Source organism: Geotrypetes seraphini, chromosome 6, assembly GCF_902459505.1.
Source record: "Geotrypetes seraphini chromosome 6, aGeoSer1.1, whole genome shotgun sequence".
NCBI lineage: Eukaryota > Metazoa > Chordata > Amphibia > Gymnophiona > Dermophiidae > Geotrypetes > Geotrypetes seraphini.
In genome coordinates this window covers 259887672-259913153 of record NC_047089.1, presented here as the reverse complement: position 1 = coordinate 259913153, position 25482 = coordinate 259887672, and the positions used below count along the sequence as shown (strand labels likewise).

The 25482-nt window shown below is 42.4% G+C and overlaps 1 protein-coding gene across 3 annotated transcripts in view; it reads left to right on the top strand.

The window, feature by feature from the left end:
• LOC117362865 (organic solute transporter subunit alpha-like) overlaps positions 1–25482 on the top strand; it is a 98492-nt gene that overhangs the window by 47163 nt on the left and 25847 nt on the right. For 2 of the 3 annotated variants that reach the window (XM_033949933.1, XM_033949934.1), the window contains 3 exons: positions 1040–1198; positions 22589–22700; positions 23724–23870. In XM_033949933.1, coding sequence (XP_033805824.1) covers positions 1040–1198; positions 22589–22700; positions 23724–23870 — 418 coding nt within the window. The remainder of the gene's footprint in view (positions 1–1039; positions 1199–22588; positions 22701–23723; positions 23871–25482) is intronic. The other variant, XM_033949935.1, reaches the window with a different exon arrangement.

Here is a 25482-nt window from a genome sequence, read left to right as displayed (position 1 = left end):
AGGGCACTCTCTAAAGAAACGTAAAGAAATTCTTCTTCACCCAGAGAGTGGTGGAAAACTGGAACGCTCTTCTGGTGTCTGTTATAGGGGAAAACACACTCCAGGGTTTCAAGACAAAGTTGGACAAGTTCATGCTAAACTGGTGAGACTGGACTCATTTGGAGCACTGATCTTGACCTTGGGGCTGCCGCGTGAGCAGACTGCTGGGCAGGATGGACCATTGGTCTGACCAGCAGCGCCAATTCTTATGTTCTTATCAGTACAATGGTTTTCATTTCCTGTTGCCGAGCTATGGATTTTTGTTTAGTGAGAGTATAATGTTTCCAGTGTGCATTTAAAACTATTTTTCCTCTAAGAAAACATTTCAGTAGTTTTTTTTTCTTTGAGACCTATGATAACAAACAAAATGACAACTAAAGGAAAGACAGATCAAAAAATATGTGTTTTCAACATCTTCTTGAAGCTGTAATGATAATTTTAATTGCCCAGTAAACTTTTTCCAATATGATATTCCGGCAATGGAAAACATTTGGAGTTGAGATCTTACATTATCAGCTTCCAATGTTACCAATTTCATTTCCCCCTCAGATCGTAAAGCCCTTGGAGGTTTAGAAATCTCCTTTAGAGATTGAAACCAGAGTGGCACCGTTTGGGACAACACTTTAAACTGAATTCTTTGCCCAATCGGCAGCCAGTGCAAGCTTTTCAATGTAGGGGTTATATGAGCTGCCCTTGTTACTCCACTAACCACTCTTCCGTGCATCTACCACCCTTTCTGTCAGACAGGGAAGGTCCAATACCACTAGGGAAATGCAGACCCATTTTTCAGCGTGAAGCCATGGTAGGATACCACAGCTTTGTCAAGGTCATGTTCTGAATGTGCCTCTTAGTCTCAGGAGCAATAGAGCAGAAAGGCAGAGGTCATGTAGCTGCTGCATTGACTAACTAATAAGATCCATGTTTTGAGATGTAAGGCAAATCCTGGGAGTTTAGCTCCCATCTGAGTAATGCTTTCATAGTCTTTTAATTTTCTCCCTAGGTTTTTTGCCATTGTAATCCACAAGTTTCTGTTAATGATGATCAAGGAGTGTGGAGGCCAGAAATTATTTCTCAAGCGCTTTGAAAATAGTCGATTTAAGATCAGCACCGGTCCCTGCTGCTGCTGTTGTCTGTGCCTCCCTTTTATTCGCATTTCCAAGTGAGTAAACACTTTCATCACAATTCCTGTCTCATAGACTGTACGCTTTCTTCCTTTATTACACTGCTTGTCATATTTATTAAATCAAAACTGCTACCCGAGAATTCCTTTTACTAAACTGTGGTATGAGCTAATGTAAGCTTACTAAATGCTAAAAGGGCTTACCATGGGCCATGTGTTGGTGTCCTGAGGTAAATTTGCCTGTCTGCACATTACACCATGTGTTAATGTTTTCTATTTTCCTCTAAGGGGGCATGTTCAGGGGTGGAGAGTGGGCATCACAGCCCTAATCAGTTAGCACATGAGGCTTTGCCATGCGTTAATTCATTAATACATGGTCTTACCACTAACATAATAGGTGCTGCTAGGGGCTCATGTGGTAACTTTTCTTAATGGCCACATGCTAATGCCAAAATTAGCGTGTGGTCATTAGTTCAGAAAATGGGACAATCAGCCATTTTCTGGCCATGGCACAAATGCCCTTTGTATGTGGATAAGACCCACATAAGGAGCACGCTAAGGCCACAATTGCTGTGGCTTTGGTAAAAGGGCCCCAGAGACTGGCATAAACTCAATTCTGTTCAAATGAAAATGCATGCAATAGACTGCTTAAAATAGAAGTAATATGGATGCAAAACTATCTCATAAATATGCTTTAGGGATATCCTGAACACCCTGACCCATTGTGACTTTCAAAGACTTTCTAATCTCATTTAGTCTCATCCGAATTTTGGTATCACACTTATCCAGAATAGGTTCAAGGCAAATTGCAAGTAAAGAAGCCTAAATATTATGGGGAATTACAATGACAAGAGACATATCAATTACAATATTTTAAAAGATTTACAATAGTGTGGGGAAGGTCTGATATGTAAATTGCAATTTTGTAAAAGGATTTCCATGGTGTATATACAATGTCTGGTGATGGTTTTCTTGGGATATCCATGGTGGTTAATGTAAGGGTAGTTGAGGTCTGTTGTATAGGTGGGTTTTCAGTTATTTTTTCCAAAAACCCATCTCTACGGCACTTTCCGAAAATCAATTAAAACCGTTCTATTTGACAAATTCATCTCCTAAACTGATGCCCTTCACCCACTATGATATTTTCCCTTTGCCAACCCTGATGTAATTTCAAGTTTCAAGTTGAAAGTTTTTATTAGTATTTGATGGATCGCTTATTTAGTTTACTAAGTGATGTACAACTTATTAAAATAGGGTGTGAAAACAAACAAAGTAACTTCAGACTTGTTGGGAAAAACTTACATGAGTCGTGGAGGAAAGGGGGGAAAAGTTACAATTCTTTGTTAGAGAGAAAAACACAAAATAGGGAATGGACGAGAGGAAGGGTAAAATAGTTTCAAGACTTGAAACTTCTGATCATTAGACAGAAGATGAAAGGTTGAATGCGTCTTTAAAAAGGTAAGTTTATAAAACTTTTTTAAAAGATAAAAAGTCTTTTTCTTCTCTAATATACTGTGGTAATGAGTTCCACAGTTGAGGGGCCATAACTGAGAACATGTCGTGTCTTCTGGTGCCTATAATTTTCAGGGATGGAACAGTAAGGAGGTTCTGAGTAGTCGAACGGAGAGACCGAGAGGAGTTATAAGGGATAAGCATCCTGGTAACAAATTGAGGTTCATTAAAACTTAAAGATTTAAAAACTAAAAATAAAATTTTAAAAGTGACGCTATAGCTGATTGGGAGCCAATGGGAATTAATCATAAAGGGCGTGACGTGATCTTATTTTTTAGCATTATGGATCAGTTTAACGGCCGTATTTTGTATTAATTGAAGCCTTCTTTTTTCTTTTTGAGAAATGTTAAGTAAAAGGGAATTGCAATAGTCAATTTTGGCTATTATCAGAGAATGAATTAGTATGTTAATGGATTTGGGCTCAAGGAATTTAGATATCGAGCGTATCAAACGTAATTTAAAGAAACATGATTTGACTATATTACTAATATGGTTGTGGTATGAAAGTTTGTCATCAACGATGACACCTAAGATTTTTAAAGAGGGCACCAGCTCTAAAGTAGTGGTATTAAGGTCAAAAGGGGTACTAAGAATTGTGTCCTTTTTCCAGGTAAAAAGCATTGATTTAGTTTTTTTAATATTTAGTGCTAGTTTATTGGTGTTGAGCCAATTTTTTATAATTTCAAGTTTCTTGTTAATTGCCCTAATGCCATCTTTATTTTCCGAGTCTAGAGGATGAAGGAGCTGGATATCGTCTGCATATGCAAAAGGTGTAAAGCCTATTGATTGAACTATGCCTAAAAGTGGGGAAAGGAAAATGTTAAACAAAAGAGGGGACAAAAGAGAGCCTTGGGGAATACCATAATACCATAAGTTAGGGAATTTCTTACGTAATTCCTATTTCTTATGTAACATTTCACTTCTTGCATTTTGTAATTCGCTGATTGTCCAGCCTTCTTTCAATGTGAACCGCCTAGAAGTCTTTTGACTATGGCGGTATAGAAAAATAAAGTTATTATTATTATTAAGACAGACCTGAACAACCTGTAAATTAACCACCATAAGAATTGCTATACTGGGACATACTGAAGGTCCATCAAGCCCAGGATCCTGTTTCCAACAGTGGCCAACCCAGGTCCCAAGTACCTAGCTAGATACCAAGGAATAAAACAGATTTTATGCTACTTATCTGAAGAATAAGCAGTGGATTTCCCCAAGTCATCTCAATAATGGTCTATGGACTTCTCTTTTAGGAAATTATCCAAACCTTTTTAAAATTCTGTTAAGCTAACTGATTTCACCACATTCTCTGGCAATGAATTCCAGAGTTTAATTATACTTTGTGTGAAGAAATATTTTTTCCCGTTTGTTTTAAATCTACCACTTAGTAGCTTCATCGCATGCCCCCTAGTCAGAGAATAGTTAAGCTCTGGAATGCATTGCCAGAGGTTGTGGTAAGAGCAGATAGTGTAGCTGGTTTTAAGAAGGATTTGGACAATTTCCTGGAAGAAAAGTCCATAGTCTGTTATTGAGAAAGACATGGGGGTAAGCCACTGCTTGCCCTGTATTGGTAGCATGGAATGTTGTTATTCTTTGGCTTTTGGCCAGGTACTAGTGACCTGGATTGGCTACCATGAGAACAGGCTAATGGGCTTGAAGGACCTTTTGTCTGATCCAGAAAGGCTAGTCCTAGTATATTTGGAAAGAGTAAACAAATGATTCACATCTACTCTTTCCACTCCACTCAGTATTTTATAGACCTCTATCATATCTCCCATGAGCTGTCACTTCTCCAAGCTGAAGAGTCCTGGCCGCTTTAGCCTCTCCTGATATAAAAGGTGCTAAGAACTTCTTCCCTTGTATCTTCAACAATCATTGTCACTTCTTCAGTTTAGGAAGTGTTTGGATAAATATTTATTTCTAATCTAATCAGGATTTCTTAATCACACTTATCCAGTACAGGTTCAAGGTGATTTACAACATAAGAGGCCAATGCAGCATCATGGGGAAATAGTTACCTCACATTGTATAAGAAGGTTACATTGTTGCAAGTGGGAAAAATGTTACAACAAAATAGAGAGAGGAAGGTTACATTGTTGCAAGGGGGAGGTAGTTACATTACATTGAGGAGGACAATTATATTGTCACGAAGAGAGGTCAGATTCACTGAGTTGAAAGGATTTTGCTAAGTAGTTAAGTTTTTCAGTCTTTTCCTGAAGATGAGTTAGTTCAATTCTGTTCTTATGGATTTTGGAAGGGCATTCCGGGTTCTTATAGTGGTGTATGTGAAAAGGGTGTTGAATATTCACTTGTATTTCACTCCCTTAGATGAGGGGATGATAAGCTGATGGGGGGTGTTGATTCTGGTTGAGGTGAAGAGGGAGGTGGAGAACAGGTGAGTTATCTGCTCCAGTGAGTTGGTGTTAAGTGCATGGGGCACAATGTAAGAAAGTTTAAATGAGATTCGGGCATGTACTGGCAGCCAATGATGCATGCAGTAGTATGTAGAGACATGGTTGTAATTTTTTAAGATGAATATCAGGCTGATTATAGTATTCTGAATCAATTGGAGTTTGTACATTTGGGAGAAGGTTAATGCCCACGTAGAGAGAATTACAATAGTCAAGTTGTATTAGGACAAGCATTTGAACCAGAATTGCAAAGTGGTTGCTGTAGAAGTAAAGTTTGCTCAGTTTTAGTTGCTTTAAACTGTAGAAAGTTTAAAGGCTGGATATTTGGGGTTCAAAGGAACGTGTGGCATCTAACAGGATTCTGAGCACCTTGGAAGTCTTCTCAGCTTTTATTAGAAACATGGAAACATGACTAAACTAAACTAAACTAAATCTTGGGTTTATATACCGCATCATCTCCACAAGTGGAGCTCGACACGGTTTACATGGTTTGGGATAGAATGGAACTCCAATGGAAATATATAAGTAAGTAAGAAGAGAAGTTAGGGCTAAGAGTACCAGGGAGGGGAAAAGGTTACATTTTGGAGAAGAGCCAGGTCTTCAGATGCTTACGGAATAGTAGAAGGGAGCTCAAGTTACGGAGAGGGGAAGAGAGACTATTCCAGAGCTGAGTGATTCTGAAGGGGAGGAAGGACCCAAGTTTACCAACGAGGGAGATGACAGCAGATAAAGGCCAAATGACCCATCTAGTCTGCCCATCCACGATAACTATTATCTCTTTCTCTCTCTGTTTCACTAGAGAGTAGGGTTAGGCTCATGGGTGATGACTGTGTGGCATTGTGGAACCAAAGAAGCTTGGTTTTGGTGGTGTTTAGTTTTAATTTGTTGAAGAGTGCCCAGGAGTAGATTTTTTCAATGCCTTTGGAAACTCTTTTGGGGGATCTCCTTATCGTTGGTGTAAAGTGGGTCTAAGAGGAAGATATTGCCCGCATAGGAAAGTAGACATTCATCATCGGTGAAGGTGAGGTTGCCCAGGGTGATCATAAAAATATTGAAGAGCACCGGTGAGAGTAGGGATCCCTGAAGTACTTCACAGACTGCTTTCCAGCTCTGGGAGAAGGTGCTATCTTTCCTTTGAACCAGTTGAGGACAGTACCAGTCAAAACTCATCTCTTCAAAAAACACTTCCCATCATTTTAACCTCACTATAGCACTAGAAAATACTCCCATGATCACCACCACCACCACCACAGCAACACCTTCAACATTGTACAACTCACTACTGTATCCTGATTGTATTATTATTCAGTATTATTGTATTATTATTCAGTAACCTATTAGATACTCACCCTTTACTTTGTAATTCTCCTGGAAATAACCAGACTAACAATTGTAACTTGCTTTCATACATGATTCTTTGTACTGTAACGCTCCTGGAAATGTTCCAGACTTCCAATTTGTAATCTGCTTAGAACCGCAAGGCACAAGCGGAATAGAAATCACTAATGTAATGTAATGTAATGTAACTTAGTTCACCGAGTTCATTCAGTAGAAGCTTATGATCAACAGAGTCAAATACAGATGAGATGTCCTTTGCTGAGCATCTGTTTGATTTTGGTATTTGGCATCTTAGTATTAGTGTACAATGCCCTGTATCAAACTCTACCAAAAGTAGTAGCTTCTTTATTGTGGCTTCTCATTCTTTGAGGTCTCAATCTAAGCCAGGGGTGTTAAATGTTGGTCCTCAAGGGCCGCAATTCAGTCGGGTTTTCAGGATTTCCCAATGAATATGCATGAGATCTATTTGCATGCACTGCTTTCATTCGTTCCTGAGGAGAGGATAGCATGGGAGCCCTGCTCCGCCCCTCTCACTGACCAGCGGGGGACCCATTTAAAAATTCAGAAGCGCCAACGGCGCACAGCCATTTGCCGGGCCCCCTCCCAGCCACCAGCAGGAGACGCCGAGACCCGGACCCGTTCCTGAGGAGAGGATAGCGTGGGAGCCCTGCTCTGCCCCTCTCCCTGACCAGCGGGGGACCCATTTAAAAATTCAGAAGCGCCAACGGCGCACAGCCATTTGCCGGGCCCCCTCCCAGCCACCAGCAGGAGACGCCGAGACCCGGACCCGTTCCTGAGGAGAGGATAGCGTGGGAGCCCTGCTCTGCCCCTCTCCCTGACCAGCGGGGGACCCATTTAAAAATTCAGAAGCGCCAACGGTGCACAGCCATTTGCCGGGCCCCCTCCCAGCCACCAGCAGGAGACGCCGAGACCCGGACCCGTTCCTGAGGAGAGGATAGCGTGGGAGCCCTGCTCTGCCCCTCTCCCTGACCAGTGGGGGACCCATTTAAAAATTCAGAAGCACCAACGGCGCACAGCTGTTCGGCGCACCAACGAAGGCGCATGACAAAGGCGCATGCGCCTTAGTGCGCACCTGCAGAGAAGACCGCAGGGTAACCAGTAGCTCACAAAGTCCTGATACCAGAGACCCGGGCCGAACTATAGCGGCAACACATGCAACAAAGTGGTGAGTGAGGAAATCCTCATCCCCCCCACCAAGAACAGGAAAACACTTAAGAACACTAAGATCCAGCCCATACAACCATTCACTCATTTGGTTCAAACAGCCTACACTAACTCTGCTTATATGCAAAGGCCCTCCAAAGAGACAGAAAACACTATCAGAGCAAAGAATTTCCAGAACCAGCACCCTCTTCTACTCACAAAAAAAAACAAAAAAAATGGCAACTCGCACACCTAAACTCATCTTGTCCTCCTACTGCTCTCCCTATTCATAGCTAAATAGAAAACAGCAGGATACCATACACACTTTATCCCTATCCTTACAACAACACACAGACCAGCTCAACCAACTAGGAAAATCCATACTCCCAGAACCCTGACTCCTTGTCCATCGTCCAGCCACGAAAGCATTACCACAATCTGGGGGATAAGACCTCCAACAAAGCCTAAGACAAGCACACAAAAACACCAGACATCACCAAGAACCCTCATCAACACAGTCATTACTCCCCTCTCCCACACAAAATTCACATCAATAGCATGCGCATATATGAACATAAGATCTATCAGCCCAAAGACAGAACTAATCAAGGACTGGCTGATTAAAGACAATTTAGGCTGCCTCTTCCTGGCCGAAACTTGGCTCAGCTCTGATTCAGACCCACACATTACTGAATTCTGCCCCAACGGATACAAACTAGAGCTAGTATGTCGAGAAAACAGAAGAGGAGGAGGTCTAGCAATCATAGTAAAAAAGATCCTCAACATTAAAGTCCTAGCCAAGCACTCCACCCCTCACCTAGACCTACTAGCTTGCCAACTTTTTGACAACACACTCACAGGAATTCTGAACTGCCTTCTCTGCTACGTCACACCAGGAAAATGGAACATCTCAAAACAAGAACTTGAAGAATTCATCTTCCAGAACTCTCTCTCTTCCACACATAACCTGATCCTTGGAGACATAAATCTCCATTTAGAAGACAACTCCTTCAAACAAGTAGCGGATATACTTTCATACCTCAATACCCTATCCTACCAGATCCTCAACCCAGAACCCACACACGAAAAGGGCCATCAACTTGATATTGCAGCATACACGTCTCCAAACCTCAACACACAAAATATCCACATCTCCAATGGCTCCTGGCATCCTACCTTCTGGTCAGACCACTACAAATATCAACTGGGCTCAAAATAACAACAAACTCACTCCACACAAAACACTCATCAAGACCAGACAGAAAATTGAACCTACCACATTCTGGGACACAGTAGACCCCGCAATAGACTCCAACAACCCTAAAGAATTCATAAACATCTGGCGTACCATCAGTGAATCTACCTTGAACGAACTCGCTCCAATAAAAACTAAAATATGTAGACCATCAGACAAATGGTTTGACGCCGAACTCCTACACCTAAAAAGGCAATGTAGACAACTAGAAAGGATATGGAAAAAACAGAAACAAGACCACACCAAAACAGAATGGAGAATCCAAATCAAACAATACAAAATCAAACTGAAGGAAAAACGAAAAGACCACAACTCCAAACTCATGGGCACCGAAAAACTAGACACAAAAAAACTTTTCAACCTCGTAAGAAATCTCACTGATACCAAACCTTTCCTTGCCACTTAAGGAAACCAGACTCCAACAGCTACCCAATTAGCGGACCACTTCAAACATAAAATCATCACAATCAGAACCACATTCAACAACTCACGAAACAATATAGAAGAGATATTAATAAATCCCACAATAGATGAAGCCATCTCAGCAGATAGGATTTGGACCAACTTCCCAATGATACAATGGTCAGATCTGGACCGGCTCTTCAAAAAATACAGCAAATCTTCATGTGATTTGAACAACTGTCCTCCGTACCTACTAGCTACAGCATCCACTAAATTCAAAGTTAGTCTCACGCTATGGTTGCAAACCACTCTCAGGGAAGGTCAATTCCCACCGGAACTAGGCGAAATTATAATTATTCCTATACTGAAAGACCTCAAAGGCCCAATAGACAATCCAACAAGTTATAGACCAATCGCTTCTATCCCACTATACGTCAAACTAATAGAAGGTCTTGTAGCACAATATCTCTCCAATTATCTAGAAGACCACCACATTCTGCATCCATCTCAATCTGGATTCAGAACAAACCACAGCACAGAAACACTACTGGTATCTTTATTAGACATAGCCCGACAGCACCTCAGCAAAGGAAACAAGCTGCTAATCATCCAACTCGATCTCTCAGCAGTATTCGACCTAGTAGACCATCCCATACTACTCCAGATACTAGACGCCATAGGAATCTCAGGTAGAGTTCACAACTGGTTCCAAGGCTTCCTTAAAACAAGATCATACAGAGCTAAGTCAAAAGATCTTATATCCGACTCATGGTCAAACCCTGCGGAGTACCACAAGGATCACCACTATCGCCTATATTATTCAACCTCTTCATAGCTTCCCTAGGCACAACTCTGGACACCCTAAATATAGTATCATTCAGCTACGCAGACGACATAACTATCCTCCTCCCCTACGACATCCAAGACCCCATCTCCACAGGACGCCTGAAAACAACACTAGAAACCATAGAAAAATGGATGACAAACCATAAGTTGAAGCTGAACTCGGATAAAACTAAATTCCTACTACTAGAGAAGGACAAAAAAACCATCCTTAACAGAACTGGAAGTAAACACAATTAAGTACCCAATACAGAGCACCCTCAAAATTCTGGGAATACAATTAGACAGATGCTGCACAATGCAGACACAAATCCACAAAATCATCCAAAAAGCATTCTTCACCATGCGAAACTTAAGAAAAATAAGAAAATTCTTTAACAAAGATCAATACAGGATCATAGTCCAATCCCTTGTGCTAAGTATTGTAGACTACTGCAACAGCCTCTACCTACCATGCCCAAACAACATGATAAAACAACTACAGACCGTTCAAAACACAGCCCTCAGACTCATCTACTCCCTTAGCAAATTTGACCACATCACCAATGCCTACCTAGACTCTCACTGGCTACCGATAAAAGCAAGAACCCAATTCAAACTCTACTGTCTAATATTTAAAGTAACCCATGGTGCCGCACCCAGTTACCTAAACAACCGCCTATACCGTAACCTCTCACCCAGAATAAGGAGAACTCAGAGCCTATTCACCTACCCTCCTCTCAATGGTACTCGACGCAAGAAACTATAAGACAACCTTCTAGCGACACAAGCAGCGAAAATTGACCCTACCATCTCCAAGCTGCTGATCAAAACAACAGACATTAAAGTGTTCCGAAAAGAAATCAAAACATTTCTATTCAAAAAACACTTCACATCATTCTAACCACCTTCCTATTCGCACATGCAGATTCCCTCCTGAATACCACCCCTATAGTAACACCTAATCAATTCTTCAAACCTTATCACCAATATATATTTAGAAACCTAAATAAGCAGCTACCATCTGTAACCAGAAAACTGCTTCCTTCAACGTTATGTAATTCTCTTCTGTAACCTGAATGTGTTATTCTCTACTGTAACCAGTAATATACTTGCTTCTTTGTTATGTAATTCTCCAGGAAATGTAACCTGTAATATACTTGCTTCTTTGTTTTGTAATTCTCCTGGAAATGTCCAGATATCTTCTAATTTGTAATCCGCTTAGAACTGCAAGGCACAGGCGGAATAGAAATCACTAATGTAATGTAATGTAATGTAATATGCTAATAGATCTCATGCATATTCATTGGGGAAATCCTGAAAAACTGACTGGATTGTGGCCCTCGCGGACCAACATTTGACACCCCTGATCTAAGCAATTATTGGCTGTTCCTTCTGTATGATCTATAGTTAAGGCAATTAGTCATTCCTGTGTTTTCGGTGTGGCAGGTCCTCAACTATGGAATGCTCTTCCTGATACTGTTCATCAGATTTCCTCCTTTTTACTTTTTCGTAAGTGTTTGAAGGCTTATTTCTTTCAAAGGCTTTTTAGAATTTGTGATGTGGAGAGTGTGGCGCAGTGATTAAAGCTACAGACTCAGCACCCTGAAGTTGTGGGTTCAAATCCACTCTGCTTCTTGTGATCCTGGGCAATTCATATCTTTTTCATACTAGCACTGTTACTGGTACTTCACTGAGGCTACTATCATTGTGTTTCCAAAGCCTGGCAAGGATTGTTTACAGGTTAAAAATTATAGACCCATATCTCTCATCAATGTCAATGTTAAGATTTATGTTAAAATACTTGCAGATTACAGAAAATCTGATTCATCCTGATCAGAGTGGTTTTATGAACAGAAGATTCTCTTGCAATAATACTCTTATGCTCACCAATGCAGCTTTATATGCGTCTATAAATGGAGATCAGTGATTGCTTGCAATGAGCCTTGATGCTGAGAAGGCATTTGACCGAGTGAAATTGCCTTTCATTTTTGAGGTGTTGCGATGGTTTGGCTTCCCAGAGACATGTATTTGTATGATCAAAATTCTATATATTGCTCCAGTCACTAGTATATGTATAATAATAATAATAACTTTATTCTTTTATACCACCATTACCAAGAGTTCTAGGCAGTTTACAACAAAAAGAGCTGGACAATCAGCGAAGTACAATCATTACCATAGAAATACAAATAGTACAATAAATTATAAAATGCAGTCAGTAAGAGAATCCCAATGTTAAGTAATAAATTTGTCAAACAGAGTGGTCTTAACTAATTTACGGAAAGAACAGTAATTCAGTGCTTGATGAATACATTCATCTAACCATGATTGTAATTTACCAGCCTGAAATGCTAAAGATCTATCCAAAAAAGTCTTATATCGACAACCATTTATCTTGGGATAAGCAAATATATGAGAGCTTCTGGTTTCCCTCAATGGTTTATATAATTCAAAATGAGGGCAAAGATAATAATAATAATAACAGTTTATATACCGCAGTACCGTGAAGTTCTATGCGGTTTACAAAAGATTAAACAAAGATACAAATTGATTGAACTTAAGAGAGGTGGAAGAAAGTGATTAATAGGTCAAGAAAACCATTATTGAGGAGAGAGAGATGTACGGGTCAGTTGTCTAGATACTTCAGGAACAGGTATGTTTTTAGACGCTTCCTGAATTCCTCATAAGTATTGGGCGAAAGCAATTGTTCTAGATCTTTACCCCATAATGTTGCTTGATGTGAGAGAAGGTGTTCATGGTGTTTTTTCAGTTTACAACCTCTAACTGTGGGAAATGAAGTTTGAATGTGAGCTTCTCTTGTGTCTGTTGGCTGAGAAGGAGAAAAGGTCAGTTAAGTATTTAGGGGCTAGTCCTTATAGTACTTTAAAGCAGAGGCAGGCGAATTTAAACTTTACGCATGCTTCCATCGGTAGCCAATGCAACTGCTGGTAGTAGGGTGTCACGTGATCAAATTTCTTTAGCCCGAAGATTAGTCTGACTGCTACATTTTGCATTAATTGTAAACATCACATATTCTTTTGGTAAATTGCTAAATAGGCGGTGTTATAGTAGTCAAGTTGACTTAGTACGAGGGATTGAACCAGGGTTCTGAATGCTGACGTATCGAAATATGATTTAATGGATCTAAGTTTCCAGAGAGTGAAAAAACCCTTTCTGATTAAGGAGTCCACCTGGTCTTTCATGGTTAGGCATTGATCCAGAGTTACACCTAGTATCTTCATGGTGGACTGAATAGGGTAACTAAGTTCACTGATGCATAGTGGTGTTTTGGTGTCAAACGGATGTGATGAAGCAACGAAGAATTTTGTTTTTTCTGAATTAAGTTTGAGCTTCAAGTCTGTCATCCATTGCTCCATCATGTTTATAGCTTCTGAAGCTTTGGGAATAGTTTCTGAGATAGAGTCAGCAAATGGGATGATAATCGTAAAGTCATCTGCGTAATTGAATAATTTTATCCCCAGCTGGGTTAATTGCACACCCAGTGAGGACATGTAGACATTGAATAGAAATGGGGATAGCGGTGACTCTTGCGGCACACCGGATGGATTGCTCCAGGTATCGGAGAGAGCAGTGGGAGATAAGTGGGAGACAGTCCAGATATTAGCTTAAAGCAGATACAAGAGAACTTAAAAAGAACTCTTGCCTCTAATGGTAGCCAGTGTAATAGATGATAATGCGGACTGACATGTTCATTCTTTTTTAGATCAAAGATCATCTTAACAGCTGTATTCTGAAATATCCTTAAGCTTTTCAAAATTTTCTTGGGAGATCCCAAGTAAATAATATTACAGTAATCCAGAATGGATAAGATCAATGATTGAACCAATAGTCTAAATGCTACTGGGACAAAATATTTTTTTATTGTCCGTAGTTTCCATATTGCAAAGAAACATTTTTTTACTACTAAGTTGGTATGTTCAACCAATGTTAGATGCCGGTCCAACGTAACTTCCAGAATTTTAATGGAAGTGATTATCGGGTAGTCATATCCATTTAAATACAATATTGTATCTGTTATTTTGGCATTTGGACTAGCCAGGAAAAATGTAGTCTTTTCGGTATTAAGCTTCAGTTTAAAATGAATGGTCCACTGTTCAATTTGAGTCATGATGGATGATATCTGGTTTGTAACTTCCGTAGTAAACTTGTTTAAGGGAATTAAGATGGAGATATCATCAGCATAAATGAAGAATTTCAAATTTAAACTTTGTAATAAATGCCCTAGTGAAGAAATATAGATATTAAACAAAGTGGGCGATAAAGGAGATCCTTGGGGCATCCCACATGGGTTGCTCCAAGGATGAGAATATTTGCCGTCACTAACCACTTGGTAAGAACTTTTTTCCAAGAAACTCTGAAATCAATCCCAAACCCTTCCTGAAAGCCCTATTGCATCTAAACATCTTAACATAGGCCTCCTTTTATGAAAGCGCGTTAGCCACTACCGCCTCAGGCGGTAGTTTTTCAGCTAGTGCGTGCTAATCTGGTGCATATACTAAAAACGCTAGCGCACCTTCATAAAAGGAGCCCATAATCTCATGATCTACTAGATCAAAGGCACTACTAAGATCCAACTGAAGAATTAAAGCACTTGTACACATTTGCTGAATTGACAATGGAGGTGGTCCAACATAGAGGCTAAAACCATTTCAATACTGAAGCCTCTTCTAAATCCTGACTGGTATTCATGAATGATATTGAATTTTTTCTAAAAAACCGACTAATTCTGAGTTGACCCTCCAAGGATTCAAGACAAAGTTGGACAAGTTCCTGCTAAACAGACGAAACAGCGGAGTTACTGCGGCGGATTTGTAACCTATCCTTGAGAACAGGGGTAATCCCGGAGGATAGCGAATGTTATACCTATCTTCAAAAAGGGATCGGGAGGCGACCTAGGGAATTACAGGCCGGTGAGCTTAGCCTCAGTTCCGGGGAAGATGGCCGAATCTTTGATCAAGGAAAGTATCAATGAACATTTAGAAAAAAATAATCAGATGAGAACAAGCCAGCATGGTTTCTGTAAAGGAAGATCATGCCAAACAAACCTACTACATTTCTTTGAGGGGATAAGTGAACAATTGGACAAGGGTGACCCCATGGACATCGCATATCTGGATTTCCAAAAAGCCTTCGACAAGGTACCTCATGAGAGCCTACTAAGAAAACTGTGGCGCCACGGGGTGGTAGGGGACATGCACAGATGGATCAGGAACTGGCTGGTGGACAGGAAGCAGAGGGTAGGAGTTAAGGGACACTACTCTGACTGGAAAGGGATCACAAGTGGTGTCCTACAGGGGTCAGTGTTGGGATCGCTGCTGTTCAATATATTCATAAATGACCTGGAAACAGGGACGAAGTGCAAAGTTATAAAATTCGCAGATGAAACAAAACTCTCCAGTAGGGTCAAAACTGTTGAGGAATACAATGAACTGCAAAGAGACCTGAACAAACTGAGTGAGTGGGCAAAGCGATGGCAGATGAGCTTCAATGTAGAGAACATAAGAACATAAGAAATGCCCTCACCGAATCAGACCTTTGGTCCATCCAGTCCGGTGACCCGCACACGCGGAGGCCAATCTAGGTGTTCCTTGATGGAGACCTAGGTGCTCCCTTATGATGACCATATTTAGCCGTATCCCCCTATAAGTCTTGCATATAGGGAAAGGGAACCCGATGTACAGCTATACGATGGGAGGGAGGGTACTGGGGAAGGCAACCTAGAAAAAGACTTGGGGGTATTAGTGGATAAAACAATGAAGCCGGCGGCTCAATGTGCAGCGGCTTCAAAGAAAGAGAACAAAATGTTGGGCATTATCAAAAAGGGTATCACTACCAGAACGAAGGAAGTTATTTTACCACTATATCGAGCGATGGTGCGCCCGCATCTGGAGTACTGCGTCCAATGCTGGTTGCCATACCTTAAGAAGGATATGGCGATACTCGAGAGGGTCCAGAGAAGAGCGACAAGAATGATAAAGGGCATGGAAAACCTTTCATATGCTGAAAGGCTGGAGAAGCTGGGGCTCTTCACCCTGGAAAAGCGGAGACTTAGAGGCGTCATGATAGAGACTTATAAAATCATGAAAGACACAGAGAAGGTGGAGAGGGACAGATTCTTCAGACTAGTGGGACAACAAAAACAAGAGGGCATTCAGAAAAATTGAAAGGAGACAGATTCAAAACGAATGCTAGGAAGTTCTTCTTTACTCAGAGGGTGGTGGGACAGAATACAATATTGGGTTTCAAAAAGGGATTGGATGACTTCCTGAAGGAGAAGGGGATTGAAGGGTACAGATAGAGGGTAACTATACAGGATAGTAAATGAATAAGGAATAAACAATTTAGGTGAAGGATCACTTGCAGGTCATGGACCTGGGGGGCCGCCGTAGGAGTGGACTGCTGGGCACGATGGATCCCTGGTCCGACCCGGCAGAGGAAATGCTTATATTCTTATGTTCTTACGCAGGTGAGGCTGGACTCATTTAGAGCACTGGTCTTTGACCTGGGGGCTGCTGTGTGAGTGGACTACTGGGCAGGATGGACCACTGGTCTGACCCAGCAGCAGCAATTCTTATGGTCTTACGACCAAACCTTCTAATATTTTAGTAAACAACGGAATGCTTGCAATAGATCTATAATTGGATTTAATAGCTAGTGATACCTTCTGGTCCTTAAGGATGGAGGTCCCAGGTCATCAGGGAACAGTCCGTTATCCAGTGAAACAGTGATCCATTTAAATAAATCCACTTTAAAAGTAAATGGAGCATTTTATATGATTGTCAGAGAACAATCATCCAATAAGTAGTTTGATTTAACATATTTATTAAACAGTTTTATAAAGTGTTGCCAATCAGGGGACTGAAAGTGGCTCCAAATCATGTTTACCCTTAAACCATCTTCCACACAATTAAGTTGTGGAACAGCAAAATTAGGATCAGGAGAATGCAATATTGTTCTTAGGTCAGAAATTTTTTCTTCACCCAACGGGTGGTGGACACCTGGAATGTGCTTCCAGAGGGCGTGATAGGACAGAATACGGTATTAGGGTTCAAGAAGGGATTGGACAATTTTCTGAAGGAAAAGGGGATAGAGGGGTAAAGATAGAGGGTTACTACACAGGTCCTGGACCTGTTGGGCCACCGTGCGAGCGGACTGCTGGGCACGATGGACCTCTATTCTGACCCAGCAGAGGCACTTCTTATGTTATTATGAATTTCCTTATGCTTCTACAGAATCTATCCATTTTCAACTTTAGAGAGTGCCCTCTCGTTCTTGGAGAGGGTGAACAACCTGTCCTTATCTACTGGAAACCAGCTGAAAACGTGGGCGACAAATGGGCAGATGAACTTTAACATAAACAAATGCAAGGTGATGCATCTGGGAAAGAAAAACAAAGAACACGAGTATAAGATGTTGGGGGTGACATTATCAAAATGCGAACAGGAAAGGGATCTGGGGGTACTGATTGACAGTACCCTAAAGCCATCGGTACAATGTGCGGTGGCGGCGAAGAAAGCAAACAGGATGTTAGGCATAATTAAGAAAGGGATCACGAGTAGATCGGAAGATGTCATAATGCCACTTTATAGAACAATGGTCAGACCGCACTTAGAATATTGTGTCCAACACTGGTCTCCATACCTCAAGAGGGATATAACTCTGTTGGAGAAAGTGCAGAGGCGAGCCACGAAACTTGTCAAAGGGATGGAGCCTTTGAGCTACAAAGAACGACTCAGGAAACTGGGACTGTTTACCCTCGAGAAGAGAAGAATGAGAGGGGATTTGATAGAGACTTTTAAAATATTAAAAGGATTTGATAAAATAGACCAGGAAGCAGCATTGCTAACATATTCAGAGGTGACACGGACAAGAGGTCATAGCCTGAAACTGTGTGGCAGCAGGTTCAGGACAAATGTCAGGAAGTTCTGCTTCACACAGCGAGTGTTGGGTGCTTGGAATGCACTCCCGGAGGAGGTTGTGGCAGAGACTACTGTACTAGGATTCAAGCGCAAGTTGGATGCACACCTTCTTGCATATCATATTGAGGGATACGGTAAAGTCGGGTCTCCAAAAAAGAGTACCTAAATGGGCCGCCGCGTGTGCGGAGCACCAGACTGGATGGACCTCGGTCTGATCCGGTGGAGGCGTTTCTTATGTTCTTATGTTCTTAAGTCTATTCCCTTCAGTACCATGAATGTTTCGATCATGTCCCCTCTCAATCTCCTCTGCTCGAGGGAGAAAAGGCCCAGTTTCTCTAATCTTCCACTGTACGGCAACTCCTCCAGCCTCTTAACCATCTTAGTTGCTCTTCTCTGGACCCTTTCGAGAAGTACCGTATCCTTCTTCATGTACGGTGACCAGTGCTGGATGCAGTACTCCAGGTGAGGGTGTACAATGGCCCAGTACAGTGGCATGATAACCATTTCCGATCTGTTTATGATCCCCTTTTTAATCATTCCTAGCATTCTGTTCGCCCTTTTCACTGCCGCCACACATTGTGCAGACGGCTTCATCGACTTGTTGATCAGAACTCCCAAGTCTTTTTCCTGGGAGGTCTCTCCAAGTACTGCCCCGGACATCCTGTATTTGTGCATGAGATTTCTGTCACCGACATGCATACTTTACACTTATGCACGTTGAACCTCATTTGCCATGTCGATGCCCATTTCTCAAGCTTAATTATGTACATTAGATCTTCACAATCCCCCCTGTCTTCACTACTCTGAATAACTTCGTATCGTCCGTGAATTTAATCACCTCAATCGTCGTACCAATGTCCAGATTGTTTATAAAGATGTTGAAGAGCACGGGTCCAAGCACCGAGCTATGCACCGAGCCATGTGGTGATGCTATTCCAGTCCGAGTATTGTTCATTTACCCCCATTCTCTGCTTCCTATGCTCCAGCCACGTGAGTATTTCAACCTCGATTCCATGACTTGCAATTTTCCGAAGTAGTCGTTCATGTGGAACCTTGTCAAACGCCTTCTGAAAATCCAGATAAAGAATGTGGACCAGGTCTCCCTTGTCTATCCACCTGTTTACTCCCTCGAAGAAGTGTATCAAGTTTGTCAGACAAGATCTGCGTTTGCTGATACCGTGATGGCTGGTCCTCATTAGGCCATGTCCGTCAAGGTGATCAATGATGCGGTCCTTTATCAGTGCCTCTACCATCTTTCCCAGTACCGAGGTCAGACTCACCGGTCTGTAGTTTCCCGGATCTCCCCTTGAATCCTTTTTGAATATCGGCGTAACATTCGCCACCTTCCAGTCTTCCGGAATCTTTCCCGATTTGATCAACAGGTTAGCTGTTAGCTGAAGCAGTTCAGCTGTGGTCCCTATCAGTTCCTTGATGACCCTCGGATGGATGCCATCCGGTCCCTGGGATTTATCACTCTTTAGCCTATAAATCTGCCTGTGTACCTCTTCTAGACTGACCGTCAGCCCTGTCAGTTTCCCGTCTTCGTTTCCAGCACAGAGCCTGATGGGTTCCGGTATGTTTCGTATATCCTCTTTGGTAAATACAGACACAAGAAATGTGTTCAGTTTGATGGCGATTTCTTTATCTTCCTTTAGCACTCCCTTTATTCCATGGTCATCCAATGGCCTCGCTGCTTCCTTCGCAGGTCGTTTGCCCTTAATGTATCGAAAGAGCGGCTTGAGATTTTTTGCCTCCTTGGCTATTTTTTCCTCGTAGTCTCTTTTGGCCCCTTTTACCGCCTTATGCCACCTGCATTGATGTTATTTGTGCTTATTCCAGTTTTCGTCCGTTTTTGACCGTTTCCATTCCTTAAATGAAGTTTTCTTGTCTCTGATTGCTTCCTTCATCTCTACAATGAGCCACGCCATTTCTTTGTTCTTTTTCCTCTTGGATCCTTTGTTGATACGCGGTATATGCAGATTTTGCGCCTCGGTGACTGTGTCCTTAAAAGGGAACCAAGCTTGCTCTAGCGTTTTTACAGTGCTTATCCTCTTCTTGATCTTCTTCCCCACCATGAGTCTCATCCCTGTGTAAATCTCTTTTTGGAAGTTCAGTGCCGTGGCCGTTGTTTTGGACCGATATTTTGCCCCTGCATCCAGATTGAAGCTGGACAGGGGAGGAGGAGGGTAGGAAGGAAGGAAGAAGGGGAACTGCTGGTCAAAGGGAGCAAGGAAGGGAAAAGGGGTACTGCTTGATAAGAGGAGCAGAGAAGGGAGAAGGGATACTGCTGGACAAAGGGAGCAAGGAAGGGAAAAGGAGTACTGCTAGATAAGGGGAGCAGAGAAGGTAGAAGGTGTACTACTAGACAAGGGGGAGGTAAATGGAAGGGAGAAGAGGTGCTGCTGGACCTGGCAGAAAGGGAGGGATAGGAAAGGTGCTTCACACTGGAGGGTGTGTAGGTGCATGGGGAGAGAGCATGTTGGGTTGGGGGATGGGAAGGAGGGATGCCACTAAGGGAAGAGGCAAGGACAGAGAGAAAAAGTGTACAGGAGGCAGAAAGTGTTGGACTCATGGAGAGAGAAAGATGGATGGGGAGGGCAGAATGGAGGGAAGAAGAAATGTTACCCTGGGGAAGAGGGAGAGGGCAGAGAGTGAAAAATTGGACTCATGAAGGGAGAGAGAGAGAGAGAGAGATGCTGTTTGGTTGAGGGAAGGAGGACCAGAGGAGAAGCACGCAAGAGGAAGAGAGAAAAAAACATGTTGGACTGGTGGAAAGGAGGGAGAAATGTTAGACTGGGAGGGGGACCAGAAAGGAGGAAGGGAAGGGAGATGGACTGCAGGAAGCAGAGAGTGAAGGAGAAATGTTACACTGGGGGTGGGGGGAGGAGAGATATGTCAGACCATGGAAATAGGGAGAGAAGGAGAGAGAGATAGGAAGGGAAGATAAGACATGGAAATGTAGATTTTGAGAAGAATGTAGAAAAATTGAAAAATTGAATGTTAAGTTAATGCCAAAGATGCAAGGCAGAAAATGAAGATGGTGAGAAAAACATTCAATGGACAAGAAGGCCCTGGAAACATAGTTAAAAGCACAGAAAAATAAAGTCACCAGACAACAAAGGTAGGGAAAATAATTTTATTTTTAATATAGTGATTAAAATGTGTCAGTTCTGAGAAAGGAAAGATGTAAAACTTTAACTGTGAGGGCCACAGAAAAAATAGGAAACTTGGAGGGCTGCAGAAAAAATAGGATACTTGGAGGGCCGCAGAAAAAAATAGTTAATGTCTTATTAAAGAAATGACAATTTTGCATGAGGTAAAACTCTTTATAGTTTACTAGTCTTTAAGCACGTTACATTAACGGGTGCTAGAATAGATGTGTCTTTCTCTCTCTCTCTCTTTCCTTGGCTGCTTTCTGTCTTTCTTTCTTTCTGTCTCTTTTTCCTCTGCTGTCCACCACCTCCCCTTGCCAGCTCCCCCTGTCCAGCAGTAGCCCTTCTCCCTTTCTTTTATGTCCCCCGTGTCCAGCAGCAACTCTTCTGTGCTCCCCCTGTCCCTCTTCCCTGCTCCCCAGTCCATCGGCACCTCTTCTATGCTCCCCCTGTCCCTCTTCCCTGCTCCCCAGTCCATTAGCACCTCTTTTGTGCTCCCCCTGTCCCTCTTCCCTTCCCCCGGTCCATCAGCGCCCCTTACCTGCTCCCCCTGTCCAGCATGTTTGTTTGCAGCCTCTTTCCTGTTCCCCCGTCCATCAGCACCTCTTCCGTGCTCCCCCTGTCCCTCTTCCCTGCTCCCCAGCCCATCAGCACCTCTTTCGTGCTTCCCCTGTCCCTCTTTCCTGTTCCCCCGTCCATCAGCACCTCTTCCGTGTTCCCCCTATCCCTCTTCCCTGCTCCCCGGCCCATCAGCATCTCTTCCGTGCTCCCCCTGTCCCTCTTCTCTGCTCCCCGGCCCATCAGTGCCCCTTACCTGCTCCCCCTGTCCAGCATGTTCGTTTGCAGCCTGGTGAGGATAGCGGCCAGCTGTAGCGAACCTCGCAGGCTGCTATGCACCTCAGTAGCAAGTTCCTTCTGACGTGATCGCGTACATCAGAGGAAATGTGCTACTGAGGTGCTGAGCGGCCTGCGAAGTTTGTTACAGGCGGCCGCTATTCTCACCAGGCTCCTTTGAAGAGCGGTGTTGGCAGCGGTACTGGGCGGCGATGATGTGGCTCTGGCGCCGCTGGGAGAGAGCTTGCCTGCAGCTTCCTCCAGCAGCAGCGGTTGGTGAGTGAGGGCGGGAGGAGGGGAGTGGCCAGAGTGTTCCCTGCCGCTGGGTTCTAAAATGGAACACGGCCACGGATCACACACCACGGCGGTAGGGAACACGAAACCCTTAGGGTTTTATTATATAGGATAAATCTTTCCAGTTTATATACTATAAAGAGTTTTACCTCATGAAAAATTGTCATTTCTTTAATAAGACATTAACTACTTTTTCTGTGGCCCTCCAAGTACCTAAAAATCCAAAATGTGGCCCTGCAAAGGGTTTGAGTTTGAGACCACTGCTGTCAAGAAAAGCCAAAAGTTGTTTTTTTTTTTTCTAGGCAAACTCTGTTCATCCTAAAGTTGGGAACCTTTCAATTTGCTTTTCTTCGCCCAGTGCTTATGTTCCTATCTGTTGTGCTTTGGGCTAATGGAAATTATGATCTCTCGGATGTAAGTATTATATTGCATTACATTATGTATTTGTATACTGCAAATAACTTGCAAGCATGGTTCATTGCAGTTTGCATCGTAAGAGAAGGAACAGTCATCAAGAATTACAACATCATTTAGGGCAGAGTATCAAAGTCCCTCCTTGAAGGCCGCAATCCAGTCAGGTTTTCAGGATTTCCCCAATGAATATGCATAAGATCTATTTGCATGCACTGCTTTCATTGTATGCTAATAGATCTCATGCATATTCATTGGGGAAATCCTGAAAACCCGACTGGATTGTGGCCCTCGAGGAGAGACTTTGACAACCCTGATTTAGGGGAAGGGAAAGGCAGTGGGGACTTATATACCGCTTGACATTCAAAGTGGTGGGCACTGGAGGATTAAGTGACTTGCTCAGGATCACAAGGAGCAGTACCAGGATTTGATCTTATAACCTCTGGGTGCAGAGGCAGCAGCTCAACCAGTGAACCACAGTGTGGATTAGGGCAGTAATCTTTACCATGGAAACAGAAAAAAAAGTAGATGACAGTAGATAAAAACCTGAATGGTCCATCCAGTCTGCAAATGGCATGGAATGGAGCAAACGGGCATCACTCCTACCTCAACACAGTAGACCACAGGAGCCCACCTTTTCAGGCTGATTTTAACTCCTACCTTCTACTCACTTGTAAATTACCCAAGTCTGTTTGAATTATTTCTACCATAAGCAATTCCTTAACCCCTATTTATCCTGTTATTCTGTCTTGATTAGATTTTAAGTTCTGTCGAGCAGGGACTGTTTCTTGGATGTTTACTTCTAGCAGTGCTATAGAAGTGAGAAGTAGCAATAATTATGACTAATCTGAGGAACTGTTTCCTTTATGGAAAGGGTGATGAATGTGTGGCAAAGACTCCCAGTGGAAGTGGTGGAGATAAGGAGATGGGACAGAGGATCTCTGAGAGGAAGGTGGGCAGACTGACTGGAACAAAGAGTCCTTTTCTGACGCCATGTTCTGTCTCTCTTTATTCCTGTTTTTCTAGTTGTCGGTTAATGGAGCTGCAATTTGGATTAATTGCTTTATTGGTATCATTACTGTCATTGCTCTGTGGCCTGTCGTAATCATGTTTAATCAAGTGAAGGTGCTTCTCAGTTGTAAGAAGATTATTCCTAAGTTTGCACTCTACCAGGTATGAATGTAAAAGCTTCACTAATTTAATGTCTGATCAGTTGATTTATTATCATTTATGTCACTAGAGCAAATGCATCCTTTTCCTTCTCCTTCTCCTGTCTGAAGGTTCCCTGATGTCAATGTCCTCGTGTAGCTGTACTAAATCCACTTTTTCTAAGACTTTTTATATACCAACCAGGATGTCACCTCTGTCGGACAATACTTTTGAAAAACTGACCACTGCACCAATGATTTTATGGTGAGATTACTAAAAAACAAAACAAAAACCTTAAAACAATCCAAGAACATAAAACCTTTGAAATTAAAATGATGAAATATTTTGACACCTACCAGACAGGACTTAACAAAGATCCGGGCTTTCTTTCCCACTACAAAGGCATTTAAAACTGCTTTGGCATCTCTCTTTCTCCTGCTTACCAGCCCACACCTTCCTCTTCCTGTGAAACTATCCCTGAAATGCTTTCATGTTTTCCTTATATAGACTGATATTTGTCAACATTTCTTTTTTTTCTTACCTGAAGAAGGGTTACCTTCAAAAGCTCACCATAAAATGTTTTTGAGTTATGTTTTGGTTTTATTCATTTATAACCCACTTTTTTACAGAGCAGTTCACAATAAAACACTCACAATCGTTAAAGACATCAACATAAATAATACAAATATAGAAACATAGAAACATAGAAAAAAGCGGCAGAAAAGGGCTATAGCCCACCAAGTCTGCCCATTCCATGTATCCCCCCCCTGAGTTTACTCACTTAAAGATCCCACGTGAGTATCCCATTTTCTCTTAAAATCCGTCACGCTGCTGGCCTTTATCACCTGGAGTGGGAGTCTGTTCCAATGATCCACAACTCTCTCGGTGAAGAAATACTTCCTGAAGTCGCCACGAAACTTCCCTCCCCTGATTTTCAGCGGATGCCCTCTGGTGGTCGAGGGTCCCATGAGCCGGAAGATATCATCTTCTGACTCGATGCGTCCCGTGATATACTTATACGTTTCAATCATATCTCCCCGTTCTCTTCTTTCCTCAAGTGAGTACAGTCGCAATTTCTTTAGTCTTTCCTCATACATGAGATCCTTGAGCCCCAAGACCATCCTGGTGGCTGTTCGCTGTACCGACTCGATTCTCAGCACGTCCTTTCGGTAGTGAGGTCTCCAAAACTGAACGCAGTACTCTAAGTGAGGCCTCACCATGGCTCTGTACAACGGCATCACAACTTCAGGTCTCCTGCTGACGAAACCTCTGCGTATACACCCCATCATTTGTCTTGCCCTGGAGGAAGCCTTCTCCACTTGATTGGCAACCTTCATGTCCTCGCTAATGATCACTCCTAGGTCGCGTTCCGCTGTGGTCCTAACCAAGGTCTCACCATTTAATACATAAGTTCTACGTGGGTTACTCTTTCCCAGGTGCATTACCTTGCATTTTTTAGCATTGAAGCCAAGCTGCCAAGTAGTTGACCATTGTTCCAGCAGCAGTAGATCGTGTGTCATATTATCAGGTAATAAGCTTCTGCCTACTACGTTGCAAAGTTTGGCGTCGTCGGCGACCAGCGCTTACATCATCACTCTAAAACTCAGTGCCCATATTTCATACTGCAAAACAAATA